General features: G+C 41.8%; 1 protein-coding gene across 1 annotated transcript in view; it reads left to right on the top strand.

Annotated features, from left to right (window-relative positions):
• The first annotated feature begins 16,727 nt into the window (after positions 1-16,727).
• The window catches only part of asic4a (acid-sensing (proton-gated) ion channel family member 4a), a 236,367-nt gene continuing 226,393 nt past the window's right edge, over positions 16,728-26,701 (top strand). Inside the window, exon 1 of the mRNA XM_038790220.1 lies at positions 16,728-17,524. Coding sequence (XP_038646148.1) covers positions 16,949-17,524 — 576 coding nt within the window. The 5' untranslated portion in view covers positions 16,728-16,948. The remainder of the gene's footprint in view (positions 17,525-26,701) is intronic.

The following is a 26,701-nucleotide window of genomic DNA, read 5'->3' as shown; positions in this document are numbered from 1 at the left end:
TTTTAGCTATAGGCGGCCACCCTAACTGGTGAACCGTGCTATTTGGGGCTGGTTTAGCACACTGGGCTAATTTGCTGGCTTTTAAAGCAGACCAAGGCAGGCCAGCAGCACGGTTCAATTCCCGTACCAGCCTCCCCGGATGAGGAAATGAATAAATGAATGTGATAAAATTAGAATTATTAGTTAAGATAGGATAGATAGTAGGGCCGGTCCGATGTTAGTAGGGCCGTTCTGATGGTCGTGAGCTCACAGACAAAGGACAAAGAGATTTAGCCAAAGCCTGTTTGAAACTATCGGGGGATGGGAACCTCATGGTGAGCAAGGTGAAAAGGATGCTGGGGTTACAATGCAAAGTGACCAATTAGGATATAGGGCCAGGTCAGGAGGTGTATAGAATGACCAATGGGAAGCTTATATGTGAATCTTACTGTGATTTTGAATATATCAGCAGAAGTTTCTTTGTATACTTTCTCTTTAGTCTTGGTGTCTACAGAAGACAGTATGTGTGTCCTGTAGCTCTATGGATTGATGCAGCCTTGCAAGTTAGTTATTATTAAATGATATGATACCTGCAAATCCATCTCAGATTTTATTGAATCTAGACTGACAGCAAATTAACCAGGAATCTACACGGACAGCCGCCGGAACGTGGCGACTCGGGGCTTTTCACAGTAACTTCATTTGAAGCCAACCCGTGCCAATAAGTGATTTTCATTTTCGTTGTGCACATTTTCCAGTGCTTTCCATGGCCAGCGCTATCTTCATTGCTCATTAAAAAGTAACGTCAACCTCTGCAAGCAATCTTCGTTGTACACTGTCATTGGCGCAGACTAACCTATCCCATAAGATGTCATTTAGGGTCACACCAAAATCTCAATATTCGGATCACTGCTTCTCTCATCAATGTGAGTCACAGGTTATGCATCTGGTATTCTCAGCCTTGAATTAAATGTGTATCTCTGGAGTGTGACTAATGGTTAAGCTTGCCATTACCCTGCTGTATTTTCCTTAAATGGAGAATCATCACATCCATCTTGAGGTATACACCCTCCGATATCCCCAAAGCCCACCAACATCTGACCCCCCTCCTTCCCCCTGAAATGATCCCTCTTTCTTGGGTGGTATTGCCACTCCTGCTAATGTCTCTCCTTCAACACCCCTTGCTTTATGGCCACAATATCCAAACTATGGAAATCTGAGACATTTCACTGTGTTCAATGGACTCCAAAAGCAGTATTACTTCAAAGTTTCAAGGTTGGCAAAGGATATTAGATGAAGGAGAATTTGAAGTTGGGAAGGGCTCATGTGCCAAGGGCAGACTAAACATAAGGAATTAGAAATGAGAAGGGCACGCGGGGGAATCAAAGAATGAATCGGATTAACAGGGAAAGCCATTGAATCAGGGTCAATGTGTTTAAAGGGCAATTAAAGAGCGAGCACATGGATCGGTGGGACTGTGGGGAATGGAGAGAAGGTGGATAGGTGGATTGAGGGATATGGAGAGAATAGGGGTAGAGGGGATTGAGGGATACGGGGAGAAGGTGGGTAGGTGGATTGAGGGATACGGAGAGAAGGTGGGTAGAGGGGATTGAGGGATACGGGGAGAAGGTGGGTAGTTGGGATTGAGGGGTATGTAGAGAAGATTGGTAGGTGAGGTTGAGGGAGATGGAGAGAAGGTGAGTAGGTAGGATTGAGGGGTATGAGGAGGAGTTGGGTAGGTGGGATTGAGGAATTTGGAGAGGATGTGGGTATATGGGGTTGAAGGATATGAGGAGAAGGTGGGTAGGATGGGATTGAGGGACACGGGAGAAGGTGAGTAGGTGGGATTGAGAAAGATGGAGAGGAGGTGGATAGGTTGGATTGAGGGATATGGGAGAAGGTGAGTCAGTGGGATTGGGCGATATGGGGAGAAGGTGAGTAGGATGGGATTGTGGGATATGGGGAGACGGTGAGAGGTGGCTTGAGGGGTATGTTCAAAAACTAGATAGGTGGGATTGAGGGACATAGGGAGAAGGTGGGTAGGTGGGATTGAGGGATATGGAGAGAACGTGGGTAGGGGAAATTGAGGGATATGGCGAGAAGGTGGGTAGGTGCAATTGATGCATATATGCAAAGGCGAGTAGGTGCGATTGAGGGATAGGGGGAGAAGGTGGGTAGGTGGGATTGAGGGATAGGGGAGAAGGTGATTAAGTGGGATTGAGGGATGGGGGAGAAGGTGGGAGTGAGGGATATAGGGAGGTAGGTAGGGCGGGATTGAGGATTAGGAGGAGAAGGTGGGGCATTGGGATTCAGGGATATGGGGAGAAGGTGATGAGGTGGGATTGAGGGATAGGGGGAGAACACCGACCCACCTTTTCCCCATATCCCTCAGTCCCATCTACTCACGTTCTCCCCATATCTCTCAATCCTACCTATTCACCTTCTTACCACATCCCGCAATCCTACCCAGCCACCTTCCCTGCACAGATTCACCAGAATGATCCCGGGACTGAAAGGGTTAAATCCCGGGGACAGGTTACACAGACCCGGCTGGTATTCCCTCGAGTGTCGGCCCATCAAGATAATGTTGGTACCACAGCAATCCACTCGGTCCCATTCACACAACTCGATCCCCATAGCTTTGCAAATTCACTTCCCTCCAGTTCCCACTCATTTCTTTTTGAAATTATTGATTGTTTCCATTTCCTCACCTCTCCCATGCAGTGAGTTTCAGCTCCTTATCACTCACTGCTTTAAAAATGTTCTTTCTCCCTGTATCTCTTACCCAAAACCTTAAACCTGGGTTCTTTCACTGACCCCGGGGAACATCAGTGTCTGCTATCCTCCAGTCTGAAATACAGCCAGTTACCACCCCTCACTGTTTTCTGTCTTTAAACCAAGCCGACACTAGCCCTCCTTTTCCATCAGCCTCAATTTTGTTAACCAGCCATTTATGTGGTACTTAGTTAAAAGCTGCCTTTAAACCCTGATAAACCACCTCCACCACATTGCCTTTATCAACCTTCTCTGTTACTTCATCAAACAATTCAATTTGATTTGTCAAACACGATCTTCCTTCTACAAATCTGATTCTCCTTCATTAATTCAACCCTCTCCCAGTGTCTGTTGATTTTCCCCTGACTATTGCTCCTAAAATCTTACCCACCACTGATGTTAAACTGACCGCTCTGTAATTACTCGCAATGTCCTGACTCCGTTCACTGACATTAAACTGACCGCTCTGTAGTTACTCGCAATGTCCTGACTCTCACTGATATTAAACTGACCGCTCTGTAGTTACTCGCAATGTCCTGACTCCGTTCACTGATATTAAACTGACCGCTCTGTAGTTTCTCGCAATGTCCTGACTCTCACTGATATTAAACTGACCGCTCTGTAGTTACTCGCAATGTCCTGACTCCGTTCACTGATATTAAACTGACCGCTCTGTAGTTACTCGCAATGTCCTGACTCTCACTGATATTAAACTGACCGCTCTGTAGTTACTCGCAATGTCCTGACTCTCACTGATATTAAACTGACCGCTCTGTAGTTACTCACAATGTCCTGACTCTCACTGATATTAAACTGACCGCTCTGTAGTTAATCGCAATGTCCTGACTCTCACTGATATTAAACTGACCGCTCTGTAGTTACTCGGAATGTCCTCACTCTGTTCACTGATATTAAACTGACAGCTCTGTAGTTACTCACAATGTCCTGACTCTCACTGATATTAAACTGACCGCTCTGTAGTTACTCACAATGTCCTGACTCTCACTGATATTAAACTGACCGCTCTGTAGTTAATCGCAATGTCCTGACTCTCACTGATATTAAACTGACCGCTCTTTAGTTACTCGCAATGTCCTGACTCTCGCTGATATTAAACTGACCGCTCTGCAGTTACTCGCAATGTCCTGACTCTCACTGATATTAAACTGACCGCTCTGTAGTTACTCGCAATGTCCTGACTCTCACTGATATTAAACTGACCGCTCTGTAGTTACTCGCAATGTCCTCACTCTGTTCACTGATATTAAACTGACCGCTCTTTAGTTACTCGCAATGTCCTGACTCTCACTGATATTAAACTGACCGCTCTGCAGTTACTCGCAATGTCCTGACTCTCACTGATATTAAACTGACCGCTCTGTAGTTACTCGCCATGTCCTGACTCTCACTGATATTAAACTGACCGCTCTGTAGTTACTCGCAATGTCCTGACTCTCACTGATATTAAACTGACCGCTCTGTAGTTACTCGCCATGTCCTGACTCTCACTGATATAAAACTGACCGCTCTGTAGTTACTTGCAATTAACTGACTCTCACTGATATTAAACTGACCGCTCTGTAGTTACTCGCAATGTCCTGACTCTCACTGATATTAAACTGACCGCTCTGTAGTTACTCGGAATGTCCTGACTCTCACTGATATTAAACTGACCGCTCTGTAGTTACTCGCAATGTCCTGACTCTCACTGATATTAAACTGACCGCTCTGTAGTTACTCGGAATGTCCTGACTCTCACTGATATTAAACTGACCGCTCTGTAGTTACTCGCAATGTCCTGACTCTCACTGATATTAAACTGACCGCTCTGTAGTTACTCGCAATGTCCTGACTCTCACTGATATTAAACTGACCGCTCTGTAGTTACTCGCAATGTCCTGACTCTCACTGATATTAAACTGACCGCTCTGTAATTACTCGCAATGTCCTGACTCTCACTGATATTAAACTGACCGCTCTGTAGTTACTCGCAATGTCCTGACTCTCACTGATATTAAACTGACCGCTCTGTAGTTACTCGCAATGTCCTGACTCCGTTCACTGATATTAAACTGACCGCTCTGTAGTTACTCCCAATATCCTGACTCCAAATCACTGATATTAAACTGACTGCTCTGTAGTTACTCGCAATGTCCTGACTCTCACTGATATTAAACTGACCGCTCTGTAGTTACTCGCAATGTCCTGACTCCGTTCACTGATATTAAACTGACCGCTCTGTAGTTACTCGGAATGTCCTAACTCTCACTGATATTAAACTGACCGCTCTGTAGTTACTCGCAATGTCCTGACTCTCACTGATATTAAACTGACCGCTCTGTAGTTACTCGCAATGTCCTGACTCTCACTGATATTAAACTGACCGCTCTGTAGTTACTCGCAATGTCCTGACTTTCACTGATATTAAACTGACCGCTCTGTAGTTACTCGCAATGTCCTGACTCTCACTGATATTAAACTGACCGCTCTGTAGTTACTCACAATGTCCTGACTCTCACTGATATTAAACTGACCGCTCTGTAGTTACTCGCAATGTCCTGACTCTCACTGATATTAAACTGACCGCTCTGTAGTTACTCGCAATGTCCTGACTCTCACTGATATTAAACTGACCGCTCTGTAGTTACTCGCAATGTCCTGACTCTCACTGATATTAAACTGACCGCTCTGTAGTTACTCGCAATGTCCTGACTCTCACTGATATTAAACTGACCGCTCTGTAGTTACTCGCAATGTCCTGACACTCACTGATATTAAACTGACCGCTCTGTAGTTACTCGCAATGTCCTGACTCTCACTGATATTAAACTGACCGCTCTGTAGTTACTCGCAATGTCCTGACTCTCACTGATATTAAACTGACCGCTCTGTAGTTACTCGCAATGTCCTGAATCTCACTGATATTAAACTGACCGCTCTGTAGTTACTCGCAATGTCCTGAATCTCACTGATATTAAACTGACCGCTCTGTAGTTACTCGCAATGTCCTGAATCTCACTGATATTAAACTGACCGCTCTGTAGTTACTCGCAATGTCCTGACTCTCACTGACATTAAACTGACCGCTCTGTAGTTACTCGCAATGTCCTGACTCCAAATCACTGATATTAAACTGACCGTTCTGTAGTTACTCGCAATGTCCTGACTCACACTGACATTAAACTGACCGCTCTGTAGTTACTCGCAATGTCCTGACTCTCACTGATATTAAACTGACCGCTCTGTAGTTACTCGCAATGTCCTGACTCTCACTGATATTAAACTGACCGCTCTGTAGTTACTCACAATGTCCTGACTCGTGTTCAATGATATTAAACTGACTGCTCTGTAGTTACTCGGAATGTCCTGACTCTCACTGATATTAAACTGACCGCTCTGTAGTTACTCGCAATGTCCTGACTCTCACTGATATTAAACTGACCACTCTGTAGTTACTCGCAATGTCCTGACTCTCACTGGGGCAGCAGGGTAGCATGGTGGTTAGCATCAATGCTTCACAGCTCCAGGGTCCCAGGTTCGATTCCCGGCTGGGTCACTGTCTGTGTGGAGTCTGCACGTTCTCCCACTATGTGCGTGGGTTTCCTCCGGGTGCTCCGGTTTCCTCCCACAGTCCAAAGATGTGCGGGTTAGGTGGATTGGCCATGCTAAATTGCCCGTAGTGTCCAAAAAAATAAGTAAGGTTAATGGGGGGGGGTTGTTGGGTTACGGGTATAGGGTGGATACGTGGGTTTGAGTAGGGTGATCATGGCTCGGCACAACATTGAGGGCCGAAGGGCCTGTTCTGTGCTGTACTGTTCTATGTTCTATGATATTAAACTGACCGCTCTGTATTTACTCGCAATGCTCTGACTCTCACTGATATTAAACTGACTGCTCTGTAGTTACTCACAATGTCCTGACTCTCACTGATACAAAACTGACCGCTCTGTAGTTACTCGCAATGTCCTGACTCTCACTGATATTAAACGGACCGCTCTGTACTTACTCGCAATGTCCTGATTCTCACTGATATTAAACTGACCGCTCTGTTGTTACTCGCAATGTCCTGACTCTCACTGATATTAAACTGACCGCTCTGTGGTTACTCGGAATGTCCTGAATCTCACTGATATTAAACTGACCGCTCTGTAGTTACTCGGAATGTCCTAACTCTCACTGATATTAAACTGACCGCTCTGTAGTTACTCGCAATGTCCTGACTCTCACTGATATTAAACTGACCGCTCTGTAGTTACTCGCAATGTCCTGACTCTCACTGATATTAAACTGACCGCTCTGCAGTTACTCGCAATGTCCTGACTCTCACTGATATTAAACTGACCGCTCTGTAGTTACTCGCAATGTCCTGACTCCGTTCACTGATATTAAACTGACCGCTCTGTAGTTACTCGCAATGTCCTGACTCTCACTGATATTAAACTGACCGCTCTGTAGTTACTCACAATGTCCTGACTCGTGTTCAATGATATTAAACTGACTGCTCTGTAGTTACTCGGAATGTCCTGACTCTCACTGATATTAAACTGACCGCTCTGTAGTTACTCGCAATGTCCTGACTCTCACTGATATTAAACTGACCGCTCTGTAGTTACTCGCAATGTCCTGACTCTCACTGATATTAAACTGACCGCTCTGTAGTTACTCGCAATGTCCTGACTCTCACTGATGTTAAACTGTCCGCTCTGCAGTTACTCGCAATGTCCTGACTCTCACTGATATTAAACTGACCGCTCTGTAGTTACTCGCAATGTCCTGACTCCGTTCACTGATATTAAACTGACCGCTCTGTAGTTACTCGCAATGTCCTGACTCTCACTGATATTAAACTGACCGCTCTGTAGTTACTCGCAATGTCCTGACTCCGTTCACTGATATTAAACTGACCGCTCTGTAGTTACTCGCAATGTCCTGACTCTCACTGATATTAAACTGACCGCTCTGTAGTTACTCGCAATGTCCTGACTCCGTTCACTGATATTAAACTGACCGCCCTGTAGTTACTCGGAATGTCCTGACACTCACTGATATTAAACTGACCGCTCTGTAGTTACCCCCAATATCCTGACTCCAAATCACTGATATTAAACTGACCGCTCTGTAGTTACTCGCAATGTCCTGACTCTCACTGATATTAAACTGACCGCTCTGTAGTTACTCGCAATGTCCTGACTCCGTTCACTGATATTAAACTGACCGCTCTGTAGTTACTCGGAATGTCCTGACTCTCACTGATATTAAACTGACCGCTCTGTAGTTACTCGCAATGTCCTGACTCTCACTGATATTAAACTGACCGCTCTGTAGTTACTCGCAATGTCCTGACTCTCACTGATATTAAACTGACCGCTCTGTAGTTACTCGCAATGTCCTGACTCTCACTGATATTAAACTGACCGCTCTGTAGTTACTCGCAATGTCCTGACTCTCACTGATATTAAACTGACCGCTCTGTAGTTACTCGCAATGTCCTGACTCTCACTGATATTAAACTGACCGCTCTGTAGTTACTCGCAATGTCCTGACTCTCACTGATATTAAACTGACCGCTCTGTAGTTACTCGCAATGTCCTGACACTCACTGATATTAAACTGACCGCTCTGTAGTTACTCGCAATGTCCTGACTCTCACTGATATTAAACTGACCGCTCTGCAGTTACTCGCAATGTCCTGACTCTCACTGATATTAAACTGACCGCTCTGTAGTTACTGGCAATGTCCTGACTCTCACTGATATTAAACTGACCGCTCTGTAGTTACTCGCAATGTCCTGACTCTCACTGATATTAAACTGACCGCTCTGTAGTTACTCGCAATGTCCTGACTCTCACTGATATTAAACTGACCGCTCTGTAGTTACTCGCAATGTCCTGACACTCACTGATATTAAACTGACCGCTCTGTAGTTACTCGCAATGTCCTGACTCTCACTGATATTAAACTGACCGCTCTGCAGTTACTCGCAATGTCCTGACTCTCACTGATATTAAACTGACCGCTCTGTAGTTACTCGCAATGTCCTGACTCCGTTCACTGATATTAAACTGACCGCTCTGTAGTTACTCGCAATGTCCTGACTCTCACTGATATTAAACTGACCGCTCTGTAGTTACTCACAATGTCCTGACTCGTGTTCAATGATATTAAACTGACTGCTCTGTAGTTACTCGGAATGTCCTGACTCTCACTGATATTAAACTGACCGCTCTGTAGTTACTCGCAATGTCCTGACTCTCACTGATATTAAACTGACCGCTCTGTAGTTACTCGCAATGTCCTGACTCTCACTGATATTAAACTGACCGCTCTGTAGTTACTCGCAATGTCCTGACTCTCACTGATGTTAAACTGTCCGCTCTGCAGTTACTCGCAATGTCCTGACTCCGTTCACTGATATTAAACTGACTGCTCTGTAGTTACTCGCAATGTCCTGACTCCGTTCACTGATATTAAACTGACCGCTCTGTAGTTACTCGCAATGTCCTGACTCTCACTGATATTAAACTGACCGCTCTGTAGTTACTCGCAATGTCCTGACTCCGTTCACTGATATTAAACTGACCGCCCTGTAGTTACTCGGAATGTCCTGACACTCACTGATATTAAACTGACCGCTCTGTAGTTACCCCCAATATCCTGACTCCAAATCACTGATATTAAACTGACCGCTCTGTAGTTACTCGCAATGTCCTGACTCTCACTGATATTAAACTGACCGCTCTGTAGTTACTCGCAATGTCCTGACTCCGTTCACTGATATTAAACTGACCGCTCTGTAGTTACTCGGAATGTCCTGACTCTCACTGATATTAAACTGACCGCTCTGTAGTTACTCGCAATGTCCTGACTCTCACTGATATTAAACTGACCGCTCTGTAGTTACTCGCAATGTCCTGACTCTCACTGATATTAAACTGACCGCTCTGTAGTTACTCGCAATGTCCTGACTCTCACTGATATTAAACTGACCGCTCTGTAGTTACTCACAATGTCCTGACTCTCACTGATATTAAACTGACCGCTCTGTAGTTAATCGCAATGTCCTGACTCTCACTGATATTAAACTGACCGCTCTGTAGTTACTCGGAATGTCCTCACTCTGTTCACTGATATTAAACTGACAGCTCTGTAGTTACTCACAATGTCCTGACTCTCACTGATATTAAACTGACCGCTCTGTAGTTACTCGCAATGTCCTGACTCTCACTGATATTAAACTGACCGCTCTGTAGTTACTCTCAATGTCCTGACTCTCACTGATATTAAACTGACCGCTCTGTAGTTACTCGGAATGTCCTGACTCTCACTGATATTAAACTGACCGCTCTGTAGTTACTCGCAATGTCCTGACTCCGTTCACTGATATTAAACTGACCGCTCTGTAGTTACTCGCAATGTCCTGACTCTCACTGATATTAAACTGACCGCTCTGTAGTTACTCGCAATGTCCTGACTCTCACTGATATTAAACTGACCGCTCAGTAGTTACTCGCAATGTCCTGACTCTCACTGATATTAAACTGACCGCTCAGTAGTTACTCGCAATGTCCTGACTCTCACTGATATTAAACTGACCGCTCAGTAGTTACTCGCAATGTCCTGACTCTCACTGATATTAAACTGACCGCTCTGTAGTTACTCGGAATGTCCTGACCCTCACTGATATTAAACTGACCGCTCTGTAGTTACTCGCAATGTCCTGACTCTCACTGATATTAAACTGACCGCTCTGTAGTTACTCGCAATGTCCTGACTCTCACTGATATTAAACTGACCGCTCTGTAGTTACTCGCAATGTCCTGACTCTCACTGATATTAAACTGACCGCTCTGTAGTTACTCGCAATGTCCTGACTCTCACTGATATTAAACTGACCGCTCTGTAGTTACTAGCAATGTCCTGACTCTCACTGATATTAAACTGACCGCTCTGTAGTTACTCGCAATGTCCTGACACTCACTGATATTAAACTGACCGCTCTGTAGTTACTCGCAATGTCCTGACTCTCACTGATATTAAACTGACCGCTCTGTAGTTACTCGCAATGTCCTGAATCTCACTGATATTAAACTGACCGCTCTGTAGTTACTCGCAATGTCCTGACTCTCACTGACATTAAACTGACCGCTCTGTAGTTAGTCGCAATGTCCTGACTCTCACTGATATTAAACTGACCGCTCTGTAGTTACTCGCAATGTCCTGACTCCGTTCACTGATATTAAACTGACCGCTCTGTAGTTACTCGCAATGTCCTGACTCTCACTGATATTAAACTGACCGCTCTGTAGTTACTCGCAATGTCCTGACTCTCACTGATATTAAACTGACCGCTCTGTAGTTACTCGCAATGCCCTGACTCTCTCTGATATTAAACTGACCGCTCTGTAGTTACTCCCAATGTCCTGACTCCAAATCACTGATATTAAACTGACCGTTCTGTAGTTACTCGCAATGTCCTGACTCACACTGACATTAAACTGACCGCTCTGTAGTTACTCGCAATGTCCTGACTCTCACTGATATTAAACTGACCGCTCTGTAGTTACTCGCAATGTCCTGACTCTCACTGATATTAAACTGACCGCTCTGTAGTTACTCACAATGTCCTGACTCGTGTTCAATGATATTAAACTGACCGCTCTGTAGTTACTCACAATGTCCTGACTCGTGTTCAATGATATTAAACTGACCGCTCTGTAGTTACTCGGAATGTCCTGACTCTCACTGATATTAAACTGACCGCTCTGTAGTTACTCGCAATGTCCTGACTCTCACTGATATTAAACTGACCACTCTGTAGTTACTCGCAATGTCCTGACTCTCACTGGGGCAGCAGGGTAGCATGGTAGTTAACATAGATGCTTCACAGCTCCAGGGTCCCAGGTTCGATTCCCGGCTGGGTCACTGTCTGTGTGGAGTCTGCACGTCCTCCCACTGTGTGCGTGGGTTTCCTCCGGGTGCTCCGGTTTCCTCCCACAGTCCAAAGATGTGCGGGTTAGGTGGATTGGCCATGCTCAATTGCCCGTAGTGTCCAAAAAAATAAGTAAGGTTAATGGGGGGGGGGTTGTTGGGTTACGGGTATAGGGTGGATACGTGGGTTTGAGTAGGGTGATCATGGCTCGGCACAACATTGAGGGCCGAAGGGCCTGTTCTGTGCTGTACTGTTCTATGTTCTATGATATTAAACTGACCGCTCTGTATTTACTCGCAATGCTCTGACTCTCACTGATATTAAACTGACCGCTCTGTAGTTACTCACAATGTCCTGACTCTCACTGATACAAAACTGACCGCTCTGTAGTTACTCGCAATGTCCTGACTCTCACTGATATTAAGCGGACCGCTCTGTAGTTACTCGCAATGTCCTGACTCCGTTCACTGATATTAAACTGACCGCTCTGTAGTTACTCGCAATGTCCTGATTCTCACTGATATTAAACTGACCGCTCTGTAGTTACTCGCAATGTCCTGACTCCGTTCACTGATATTAAACTGACCGCTCTGTAGTTACTCGCAATGTCCTGACTCTGTTCACTGATATTAAACTGACCGCTCTGTAGTTACTCGCAATGTCCTGACTCTCACTGATATTAAACTGACCGCTCTGTAGTTACTCGCAATGTCCTGACTCTCACTGATATTAAACTGACCGCTCTGTAGTTACTCGCAATGTCCTGACTCACACTGATATTAAACTGACCGCTCTGTAGTTACTCGCAATGTCCTGACTCTCACTGATATTAAACTGACCGCTCTGTAGTTACTCGCAATGTCCTGACTCTCACTGATATTAAACTGACCGCTCTGTAGTTACTCGCAATGTCTTGACTCTCACTGATATTAAACTGACCGCTCTGTAGTTACTCGCAATGTCCTGACTCTCACTGATATTAAACTGACCGCTCTGTAGTTACTCGCAATGTCCTGACACTCACTGATATTAAACTGACCGCTCTGTAGTTACTCGCAATGTCCTGACTCTCACTGATATTAAACTGACCGCTCTGTAGTTACTCGCAATGTCCTGACTCTCACTGATATTAAACTGACCGCTCTGTAGTTACTCGCAATGTCCTGACTCTCACTGATATTAAACTGACCGCTCTGTAGTTACTCGCAATGTCTTGACTCTCACTGATATTAAACTGACCGCTCTGTAGTAACTCGCAATGTCCTGACTCTCACTGATATCAAACTGACCGCTCTGTAGTTACTCGCAATGTCCTGAATCTCACTGATATTAAACTGACCGCTCTGTAGTTACTCGCAATGTCCTGACTCTCACTGACATTAAACTGACCGCTCTGTAGTTACTCGCAATGTCCTGACTCCGTTCACTGATATTAAACTGACCGCTCTGTAGTTACTCGCCATGTCCTGACTCTCACTGATATTAAACTGACCGCTCTGTAGTTACTCACAATGTCCTGACTCTCACTGATATTAAACTGACCGCTCTGTAGTTACTCTCAATGTCCTGACTCTCACTGATATTAAACTGACCGCTCTGTAGTTACTCGCAATGTCCTGACTCCGTTCACTGATATTAAACTGACCGCTCTGTAGTTACTCGCAATGTCCTGACTCTCACTGATATTAAACTGACCGCTCTGTAGTTACTCGCAATGTCCTGACTCTCACTGATATTAAACTGACCGCTCTGTAGTTACTCGCAATGTCCTGACTCTCACTGATATTAAACTGACCGCTCTGTAGTTACTCGCAATGTCCTGACTCTCACTGATATTAAACTGACCGCTCTGTAGTTACTCGCAATGTCCTGACTCTCACTGATATTAAACTGACCGCTCTGTAGTTACTCGCAATGTCCTGACTCTCACTGATATTAAACTGACCGCTCTGTAGTTACTCGGAATGTCCTGACTCCAAATCACTGATATTAAACTGACCGCTCTGTAGTTACTCGCAATGTCCTGACTCACACTGACATTAAACTGACTGCTCTGTAGTTACTCGCAATGTCCTGACTCAATCACTGATATTAAACTGACCGCTCTGTAGTTACTCGCAATGTCCTGACTCTCACTGATATTAAACTGACCGCTCTGTAGTTACTCGCAATGTCCTGACTCTCACTGATATTAAACTGACCACTCTGTAGTTACTCGCAATGTCCTGACTCTCACTGGGGCAGCAGGGTAGCATGGTAGTTAGCATAGATGCTTCACAGCTCCAGGGTCCCAGGTTCGATTCCCGGCTGGGTCACTGTCTGTGTGGAGTCTGCACGTACTCCCACTGTGTGCGTGGGTTTCCTCCGGGTGCTCTGGATTCCTCCCACAGTCCAAAGATGTGCGGGTTAGGTGGATTGGCCATGCTAAATTGCCCGTAGTGTCCAAAAAAATAAGTAAGGTTAATGGGTGGGGGTTGTTGGGTTACGGGTATAGGGTGGATACGTGGGTTTGAGTAGGGTGATCATGGCTCGGCACAACATTGAGGGCAGAAGGGCCTGTTCTGTGCTGTACTGTTCTATGTTCTATGATATTAAACTGACCGCTCTGTATTTACTCTCAATGCTCTGACTCTCACTGATATTAAACTGACCGCTCTGTAGTTACTCGCAATGTCCTGACTCTCACTGATACAAAACTGACCGCTCTGTAGTTACTCGCAATGTCCTGACTCTCACTGATATTAAACTGACCGCTCTGTAGTTACTCGCAATGTCCTGACTCTCACTGATATTAAACGGACCGCTCTGTAGTTACTCGCAATGTCCTGACTCTCACTGATATTAAACTGACCGCTCTGTACTTACTCGCAATGTCCTGATTCTCACTGATATTAAACTGACCGCTCTGTAGTTACTCGCAATGTCCTGACTCTCACTGATATTAAACTGACCGCTCTGTCGTTACTCGCAATGTCCTGACTCTCACTGATATTAAACTGACCGCTCTGTAGTTACTCGCAATGTCCTGACTCCGTTCACTGATATTAAACTGACCGCTCTGTAGTTACTCGCAATGTCCTGACTCTCACTGATATTAAACTGACCGCTCTGTAGTTACTCGCAATGTCCTGACTCTCACTGATATTAAACTGACCGCTATGTAGTTACTCGCAATGTCCTGACACTCACTGATATTAAACTGACCGTTCTGTAGTTACTCGCAATGTCCTGACTCTCACTGATATTAAACTGACCGCTCTGTAGTTACTCGCAATGTCCTGACTCTCACTGATATTAAACTGACCGCTCTGTAGTTACTCGCAATGTCCTGACTCGCACTGATATTAAACTGACCGCTCTGTAGTTACTCACAATGTCCTGTCTCTCACTGATATTAAACTGACCGCTCTGTAGTTACTCGCAATGTACTGACTCTCACTGATATTAAACTGACCGCTCTGTAGTTACTCGCAATGTCCTGACGCTAACTGATATTAAACTGACCGCTCTGTAGTTACTCGCAATGTCCTGACTCTCACTGATATTAAACTGACCGCTCTGTAGTTACTCGGAATGTCCTCCACCCTTTCTTGAATAATCGTGTCACATTTGCCACTCTCCAATCCTCTGGCCCATCCCCACTATCTAGTGAAGATTGGAAGATTATGACAAGTCCTTCCATTGTCTCCACCCCCACTTCCTTCACAAACGTGGGATACAAACCATCTGGACCAGGAGACTGATCCACTCTAAACACAGTCAGCCTTCCCGATACCTCCTGCCTGTCAATGCCTGTCATCCATTACCTCTATCGTCACCACTTGGACCGACATTCTGTCAGCATATTCTTAATAAACAGCATTGCGAAAGGTAGATTAATTATTCTAGACTTGTCCTGCATCTTTACACATCAATCACCCCCTTTGTCCTAAATGGAATCCAATCCACCACTTCCTACACTTTCGATATTTGAACAGTGATAGATTTTTTTGTGGAGTTCAACAGTTTGAGGGGCCAATGATGAAGAAGAAAGTGTGGGATAGAAGGAAGGAGGGACAGGGAGTTGTCCCTGTTTCAGGAGAGACTGAAGGGGAAGAGACATTATGAGGTGGATAACAGCCTCGCATGAAGTAAAAAAATGAAGTCAGAGCAAATAAATGGGAAAAGTAGATTAGAAAAAGTGAATGGGAGAGCTTTGCTGAGCCGTTTGTTAAGCATGTTTCCCAATGATAGAATGTTTCACATGGTGACACTTCATTGATTACAGTGAGAGACAAGTGTAGAATGTCAGAGCACATCATTGATGAGAACACTCTAAAGATATCTGTTCAACATCTTTAAAGTCAGGAGAAGGGGAAACAGAAACAGAAATGTTGTCTGCTTTGTCCACGAGACAACCAGTCATTAAAATTCCCCGCAGGTTTTGAAGTATTTTTGTTAGTATCTGCTCTAGCCGGAGAAGGGGCAAATCCGGATGTGTGTCTTGTCAGAGCTGGTCCAGATAGATGGAGTCAGAGATCAATAGCCTTTCACTTCTTTTCTATGTCACGAAGGCTGAGTGATGGAGGTAGAGTGGTACCAATTGCTTCCTCCTCACTGTCCATTATTGCTGTAATTAATCAATGTGCGAGTATGGACAGAGAGACAGAGAGAGGGAGAGAGAGAGCGAATGAGTGCAGCTGAAAACCTGGTGTAAAATTAAAACATTCTGCCCCTCTTGGCTGCTGAAAAGCCCCTGTCCAGTGACACTGATTGACAGTGAAATAAGAGGCAATAAAGACTTGCAAGGAATTCTCGTTTTTCTGGAAAGGTGACAGGGGAAGAGGAAAACTCCTCGCTCAAACAAGTGGCTTCGAAGTTGCATCACAGCGATAGAAGAGGGTGATGATGATGGGCCTCCCTCATGAATTATTAAGCAGCCCTGAGTTCTATTAGCACTTGTGTAAACGCTGCATTTTATACGCTGGTGTATAGAGGAGTGTGTTCCCTGACAGCTGTATTACTGCTGATAAGCAGTACACAGCACACTGATCAAACAGGGAGCAGAGGCAGGAAGTCGAAACAGTGGTTTGTGAGCTGATTTCTGGCTCCCCCTCTCTATATCTCTCTTTCTTTTTCTCTTTCCTTCTCTCTCTCCGTCTCGCTCTCTCTATCTCTTTCTCTCTCTCTCTCTCTCTCTCTCAGCAAGTTCTGTCACACAGCCAGTCCGTTGCTCAAAGACTCTGGCATCTCTGCTGTACAAGGCATCTGCACACACAACCCAGATGCCGATTGAAATCGTTTGCAAAATTGCATTTTCGGAAGATGACGAGAAACAGAAGGGAACGGAGGAATGCGACAAGAAGAGTTTGATCGAAGAGGGCTGTCAGTCCACCACAACTGACCTGGTCACCTTTGCTGATACCTGCTCGTTGCATGGCATTAACCATATCTTTGTGCCGAGTGGTTGTGGAGTGAAGCAGAGTCTCTGGACATTCGCGTTCCTCAGCTCGCTGCTGTTCTTCCTGTATCAGGTGGTGAACTGCACCATGTACTACCTCGAACACCATCACGTGACAGCACTGGACGAGGAGGCTGACCATGAGATCCCCTTTCCCGCCATCACCATCTGCAACATGAACAGGTTTCGGCATACGGCTTTAACTGATGCCGATATCCACCACCTAGCCAACATGACGGGATTGCCTCCCAAGAGTAAGGATGCCCACAAGGCTGCGAGCCAGGGTTACCCCGATGCCAACATGATGGATATCTTCAACAGGACTGGTCACCAGATTGAAGAGATGTTGAAAAACTGTAACTTCAGTGGTTCCAACTGCTCGTCACACAACTTCTCAGTGGTAGGTCTGTCTTTAATTTAACCCTTCAAACCAACAGTTTCCCAAATCCCCTAGGGGCGCTGAATCAACTAAAATCCATTCATCTTGGAATATAATTAAACCCACTTTTGGTGAGCAAGAGACTAGAAACAAAAGAAGATTTTAGAAAAATAATCTATACAACATCCCCACAGCCTGGCTCCCCAGGAGCGTGGAGTCAGCTAAATAAAGGTTTAATGAAAATGGAAGTAATTCCTCTGAATTTCCCAGAGGAAAATTGCTTTTGATAAACAGAGAGTGCAGGGTGGGGGTATGGGGAAACTATATTCCAAAAACATAGGCAGCTCCTGCAACTCCGAAAAGCCTCTTCGACAGACTCAATACACCAGCTTGGCAGAAATATCTCATTTGCAGTGTGTCACCTGCAACACAACGGGGCCAATTGGAGTCAGCTGTACACTCAGGGTTAATGTTGAGTAAAGGGTTAACGAGATGCCCCCCCCCCCCCCCCCCCCCTCTCCCTCCGCTTTCACTGTCCGATGATGTGCAGGATTATCTCTCGAGAGAAGCCTGCAGGAGGAGGATGGAGGTTGACTATTATTGAGTAAAGACTTCCAAAGCAGACTGACAGTACAATGAGACAGTGAGAGCCTGCTGATCTTGGCCACGCAGTGTCCTTTCATCATTTAGTCCAGCTGGAGATAATAGTACACATTCTGCCATTTGGTTGCCGTGCAACATCGGGAATAATAGTGCTCACCAAAATAACGCACAGAAAAGTGCAACAATAAATAAACAGGAAAATAGGGTGTTTCTAACCACTCACGTTTCTATAATCCAATGCTTGCAATGTGTACAACAGTATCAGATTTATTTACTCTGCGTGACGATAAATCTGGTGTATTCATGCTGTGCTATATCAAACTGAAATGTTCACTATGACACTATCAGTCAGTTATTTTTTCTGGATTACTGGATTACTTTGAAAATTTCCACATTTGAACTACATCAATGTGCAATACTAAAGGTGTAGGCTGTATATCCACATACCATAAACTCTGTGCGATAATCTCAACCTGGTCAATTCTCTCCGTGTCACAGTATCTACTCATTTTCTTCACATTAACCGAAATATCAATATACTGACAACGCACAAATTGTATTCCAAAGATATATTCACTCTCTGTGATGGTACACATCAAATGTTTTCATGCTGTGTGACTGTAACATTCACAAATATTCACTATGTGTGACTGCAGAAACTTAGCAATCAAATACAATCTGATATATTCACTCTGACTGTGTCAATCTAATATATTCACTATGTGCCAATCCAATATATTCACTCTGACTGTGTCAATCAGATATATTCACTCTGACTGTGTCAATCTGATATATTCACTCTGACTGAGTCAATCTGATATATTCACTCTGACTGTGTCAATCTGATATATTCACTCTGACTGTGTCAATCTGATATATTCACTCTGACTGTGTCAGTCTGATATATTCACTCTGTGACAATCTGATATATTCACTCTGTGTCAATCTGATACATTCACTCTGTGTCAATCTGATATATTCACTCTGTGTTAATCTGATATATTCATTCTGACTGTGTCAATCTGATATATTCACGCTGTGTCAATCTGATATATTCACTCTGACTGTGTCAATCTAATATATTCACTATGTGCCAATCTGATATATTCACTCTGACTGTGTCAGTCTCATATATTCACTGTGTCAATCAGATATATTCACTCTGACTGTGTCAATCTGATATATTCACTCTGACTGTGTCAGTCTGATATATTCACTCTGTGACTATCTGATATAGTCAATCTGTGTCAATCTGATACATTCACTCTGTGTCAATCTGATATATTCACTCTGTGAATATAGCCTCAAAATAAGGGGAAGTAGATTTAGGACTGAGTTTAGGAGGAACTTCTTCACCCAAAGGGTTGACACAGAATCTGAACTGTGTCAATCTAATATATTCACTCTGTGTCAATCTGATATATTCACCCTGTCAATCTGATATATTCAGTCTGTGTCAATCTGATATATTCACTCTGTGTCAATCTGATATATTCACTCTGTGTCAATCTGATATATTCACTCTGTGTCAATCTGATATATTCACTCTGACTGTGTCAATCTGATATATTCACTCTGACTGTGTCAATCTGATATATTCAATCTGTGTCATTCTGATATATTCACTCTGACTGTGTCAATCTGACATATTCACTCTGTGTCAATCTGATATATTCACTCTGTTTCAATCTGATATATTCACTCTGTGTCAATCTGATATATTCACTGTGTCAATCTGATATATTCACTCTGTGTCATTCTGATATATTCACTCTGACTGTGTTAATCTGATACATTCAATCTGTGTCAATCTGATATAATCAACCCGACTGTGTAATTCTGATATATTCACTTTGACTGTGTCTATCTGATATATTCACTCTGTGTCAATCTGATCTATTCAATTGTACTGTGTCTTTCTGATATATTCACTCTGACTGTGTCAATCTGATATAATCAATCTGTGTCAATCAGATATATTCACACTGACTGTGTCAGTCTGATATATTCACTCTGACTGTGTCTATCTGATATATTCACTCTGTGTCAATCTGATATATTCACTCTGTGACAATCTGATATATTCACTCTGTGTAAATCAGATATATTCACTCTGACTGTGTCAATCTTATATATTCACTCTGTGTTAATCTGATATATTCACTCTGTGTCAATCTGATATATTCACTCGGACTGTGTAAATCTGAAATATTCACTCTGTGTCAATCTGATATATTCACTCTGACTGTGTCAATCTGATATATTCACTCTGACTGTGTCAATCTGATATATACAATCTGTGTCATTCTGATATGTTCACTCTGACTGTGTCAATCTGACATATTCACTATGTGTCAATCTGATATATTCACTCTTTTTCAATCTGATATATTCACTGTGTCCATCTGATATATTCACTCTGACTGTGTCAATCAGATACATTCAATCTGTGTCAATCTGATATAATCAACACGACTGTGTCCTTCTGATATATTCACTCTGGCTGTGTCTATCTGATATATTCACTCTGTGTCAATCTGATATATTCAATCAGTGTCAATCTTATATATTCAATCTGACTGCGTCTATCTGATATATTCACTCTGACTGTGTCAATCTGATATATTCAATCTGTGTCAATCTGATATATTCACTCTGTCAATCAGATATATTCACTCTGACTGTGTCAGTCTGATATATTCACTCTGATTGTGTCTATCTGATATATTCACTCTGTGTCAATCTGATATATTCACTCTGTGACAATCTGAAATATTCACTCTGTGTCAATATTATATTTTCACTCTGTGTTAATCTGATATATTCACTCTGTGTCAATCTGATATATTCACTCTGTGTCAATCTGATATCTTCACTCTGTGACAATCTGATATATTCACTCTGACTGTGTCAATCTGATATATTCACTCTGTGTCAATCAGATATATTCACTCTGACTGTGTCAATCTGATATATTCATTCTGTCTGTGTCAATCTGATATATTCACTCTGACTGCGTCAATCTGATATATTCACTCTGAATGTGTCAATCTAATATATTCACTCTGTGTCAATTTGATATATTCACCCTGTCAATCTGATATATTCAGTCTGTGTCAATCTGATATAAACACTCTGACTGTATCAATATGATATATTCACTCTTACTGTGTCAATCTGACATATTCACTCTGTGTCAATCTGATATATTCACTCTGTGTCAATTTGATATATTCACCCTGTCAATCTGATATATTCAGTCTGTGTCAATCTGATATATTCACTCTGACTGTGTCAATCTGATATATTCACTCTTACTGTGTCAATCTGACATATTCACTCTGTGTCAATCTGAAATATTCTCTCTGTGTCAATCTGATATATTCACTCTGTGTCACTGTGATATATTCATTCTGTGACAATCTGAAATATTCTCTCTGTATCAATCTGATATATTCACTCTGTGTCAATCTGATATATTCACTCTGACTGTGTCAATCTGACATATATTCACTCTGTGTCAATCTGATATATTCACTCTGTTTCAATCTGATATATTCACTCTTTTCAATCTGATATATTCGCTCTGTATCAATCTGATATATTCACTCTGTTTCAATCTGATATTTTCACTCTGACTGTGTCAATCTGATACATTCAATCTGTGTCAATCTGATATAATCACCCCGACTGTGTCATTCTGATATATTCACTCTAACTGTGTCTATCTGATATATTCACTCTGTGTCAATCTGATATATTCACTCTGTGTCAATCTGAAATATTCACTCTGACTGCGTCAATCTGATACATTCAATCTGTGTCAATCTCATATAATCACGCCGACTGGGTCATTCTGATATATTCACTCTGACTGTGTCTATCTGATATATTCACTCTGTGTCAATCTGATATATTCACTCTGTCAATCAGATATATTCACTCTGACTGTGTCAGTCTGATATATTCCATCTGATTGTGTCAATCTGATATATTCACTCCGTGTCAATCTGATGTATTCACTTGTGTCAATATGATATATTTTCTCTGAGTGATTCAATCTGATATATTCACTCTGACTGTATCAAACTGATATATTCAGTCTGTGTCAATCTGATATATTCAATCTGTGTCATTCTGATATGTTCACTCTGACTGTGTCAATCTGACATATTCACTATGTGTCAATCTGATATATTCACTCTTTTTCAATCTGATATATTCACTGTGTCCATCTGATATATTCACTCTGACTGTGTCAATCTGATATATTCAATCTGTGTCATTCTGATATATTCACTCTGACTGTGTCAATCAGGTACATTCAATCTCTGTCAATCTGATATAATCAACACGACTGTGTCCTTCTGATATATTCACTCTGACTGTGTCTATCTGATATATTCACTCTGTGTCAATCTGATATATTCAATCTGTGTCAATCTTATATATTCAATCTGACTGCGTCTATCTGATATATTCACTCTGACTGTGTCAATCTGATATATTCAATCTGTGTCAATCAGATATATTCACTCTGACTGTGTCAGTCTGATATATTCACTCTGATTGTGTCTATCTGATATATTCACTCTGTGTCAATCTGATATATTCACTCTGTGACAATCTGATATATTCACTCTGTGTCAATCTGATATATTCACTCTGTGTCAATCTGATATCTTCACTCTGTGACAATCTGATATATTCACTCTGATTGTGTCAATCTGATATATTCATTCTGTGTCAATCAGATATATTCACTCTGACTGTGTCAATCTGATATATTCACTCTGTCTGTGTCAATCTGATATATTCACTCTGACTGCGTCAATCTGATATATTCACTCTGAATGTGTCAATCTAATATATTCACTCTGTGTCAATTTGATATATTCACCCTGTCAATCTGATATATTCAGTCTGTGTCAATCTGATATAAACACTCTGACTGTGTCAATCTGACATATTGAAACTGTGTCAATCTGATATATTCACTCTGTGTCAATTTGATATATTCACCCTGTCAATCTGATATATTCACTCTGACTGTGTCAATCTGACATATTGAAACTGTGTCAATCTGATATATTCACTCTGTGTCAATTTGATATATTCACCCAGTCAATCTGATATATTCACTCTGACTGTGTCAATCTGATACATTCAATCTGTGTCAATCTGATATAATCAACCCGACTGTGTCATTCTGATATATTCACTCTGGCTGTGTCTATCTGATATATTCACTCTGTGTCAATCTGATATATTCACACTGTGTCAATCTGATATATTCACTCTGAATGTGTCAATCTAATATATTCAGTCTGTGTCAATCTGATATATTCATCCTGTCAATCTGATATATTCAGTTTGTGTCAATCTGATATATTCAGTTTGTGTCAATCTGATATATTCACTCTGACTGTGTCAATCTGATATATTCACTCTGTGTCACTGTGATATATTCATTCTGTGTCAATCTGAAATATTCTCTCTGTATCAATCTGATATATTCACTCTGTGTCAATCTGATATATTCACTCTGACTGTGTCAATCTGACATATTCACTCTGTGTCAATCTGATATATTCACTCTGTTTCAATCTGATATATTCACTCTTTTCAATCTGATATATTCGCTCTGTATCAATCTGATATATTCACTCTGTTTCAATCTGTTATATTCACTGTGTCCATCTGATATATTCACTCTGTTTCAATCTGATATATTCACTCTTTTCAATTTGATATATTCACTCTGTCAATCTGATATATTCAGTTTGTGTCAATCTGATATATTCACTCTGACTGTGTCAATCTGATATATTCACTCTGTGTCAATCTGTCCCTCTACTCTGTCTGTGTCAATCTGATATATTCACTCTGACTGCGTCAATCTGATATATTCACTCTGACTGTGTCAATCTGATATATTCAATCTGTGTCAATCTGATACATTCACTCTGAATGTGTCAATCTGATATATTCACTCTGTCACTCTGCTATATTCACACTGACTGGGTCAAACTGATATATTCTCTCTGTGTCAATCTGATATATTCACTCTGTGTCAATCTGAAATATTCTCTCTGTGTCAATCTGATATATTCACTCTGTGTCAATCTGATATTTTCACTCTGACTGTGTCAATCTGATATATTCACTCTGAATGTGCCAATCTAATATATTCGCTCTGACTGTGTTATTCTGATATATTCACTCCGTGTCTATCTGATACATTCACTCTGTGTCAATCTGATATATTCAATCTGACTGTGTCAATCCGATATATTCACTCTGACTGTGTCAATCTGATACATTCAATCTGTGTCAATCTGATATAATCACACCGACTGTGTCATTCTGATATCTTCACTCTGACTGTGTCTATCTGATATATTCTCTCTGTGTCAATCTGATATATTCACTCTGACTGTGTCAATCTGATACATTCAATCTGTGTCAATCTGATATAATCACCCCGACTATGTCATTCTGATATATTCACTCTGACTGTGTCAATCAGATATATTCACTCTGACTGTGTCAGTCTGATATATTCACTCTGATTGTGTCAATCTGATATATTCACTCTGTGTCAATCTGATATATTCACTCTGTGACAATCTGATATATTCAGTGTGTGTCAATCTGATATATTCACTCTGTCTGTGTCAATATGATATATTCACTCTTACTGTGTCAGTCTGACATATTAACTCTGTGTCAATCTGATATATTTACTCTGTTTCAATCTGACATATTCACTCTGTGTCAATCTGAAATATTCTCTCTGTGTCAATCTGATATATTCACTCTGTGTCACTCTGATATATTCATTCTGTGTCAATCTGAAATATTCTCTCTGTGTCAATCTGATATGTTCACTCTGTGTCACTCTGATATATTCACTCTGACTGTGTCAATCTGACATATTCACTCTGTCAAGCTGATATATTCAATCTGTGTCAATCTGAAATATTCTCTCTGTGTCAATCTGATATGTTCACTCTGACTGTGTCAATCTGACATATTCATTCTGTGTCAATCTGATATATTCACTCTGTTTCAATCTGAAATATTCACTCTGTGTCAATCTGATATATTCACTCTGACTGTGTCAATCTGACATATTCATTCTGTGTCAATCTGATATATTCACTCTGTTTCAATCTGAAATATTCTCTCTGTGTCAGTCTGATATATTCACTCTGTGTCACTCTGATATATTCATTCTGTGTCAATCTGAAATATTCTCTCTGTGTCAATCTGATATGTTCACTCTGTGTCAATCTGACATATTCACTCTGACTGTGTCAATCTGAAAAAGTCACTCTTTGTCAATCTGATATATTCACTCTGTTTCAATCTGATATATTCACTGTGTCCATCTGATATATTCACTCTGACTGTGTCAATCTGATATATTCAATCTGTGTCATTTTGATATATTCACTCTGACTGTGTCAATCTGATACATTCAATCTGTGTCAATCTGATATAATCACCCCGACTGTGTCATTCTGATATATTCGCTCTGACTGGGTTATTCTGATATATTCACTCTGTGTCTATCTGATACATTCACTCTGTGTCAATCTGATATATTCAATCTGACTGTGTCAATCCGATATATTCACTCTGACTGTGTCAATCTGATACATTCAATCTGTGTCAATCTGATATAATCACCCCGACTGTGTCATTCTGATATATTCGCTCTGACTGGGTTATTCTGATATATTCACTCTGTGTCTATCTGATACATTCACTCTGTGTCAATCTGATATATTCACACTGACTGTGTCTATCTGATATATTCACTCTGTGTCAATCTGATATATTCACTCTGACTGTGTCAATCTGATACATTCAATCTGTGTCAATCTGATATAATCACCCCGACTATGTCATTCTGATATATTCACTCTGACTGTGTCTATCTGATATATTCACTCTGTGTCAATCAGATATATTCACTCTGACTGTGTCAGTCTGATATATTCACTCTGATTGTGTCAATCTGATATATTCACTCTGACTGTGTCAATCTGATACATTCAATCTGTGTCAATCTGATATAATCACCCCGACTGTGTCATTCTGATATATTCGCTCTGACTGGGTTATTCTGATATATTCACTCTGTGTCTATCTGATACATTCACTCTGTGTCAATCTGATATATTCAATCTGACTGTGTCAATCCGATATATTCACTCTGACTGTGTCAATCTGATACATTCAATCTGTGTCAATCTGATATAATCACCCCGACTGTGTCATTCTGATATATTCGCTCTGACTGGGTTATTCTGATATATTCACTCTGTGTCTATCTGATACATTCACTCTGTGTCAATCTGATATATTCACACTGACTGTGTCTATCTGATATATTCACTCTGTGTCAATCTGATATATTCACTCTGACTGTGTCAATTTGATACATTCAATCTGTGTCAATCTGATATAATCACCCCGACTATGTCATTCTGATATATTCAACTCTGACTGTGTCTATCTGATATATTCACTCTGTGTCAATCAGATATATTCACTCTGACTGTGTCAGTCTGCTATATTCACTCT

The sequence above is a fragment of the Scyliorhinus canicula genome, chromosome 2, assembly GCF_902713615.1.
Source record: "Scyliorhinus canicula chromosome 2, sScyCan1.1, whole genome shotgun sequence".
NCBI classification, from domain to species: domain Eukaryota; kingdom Metazoa; phylum Chordata; class Chondrichthyes; order Carcharhiniformes; family Scyliorhinidae; genus Scyliorhinus; species Scyliorhinus canicula.
Note: the sequence above shows the minus strand (reverse complement) of the source record. Positions and strands in the feature narration are given on the sequence as shown.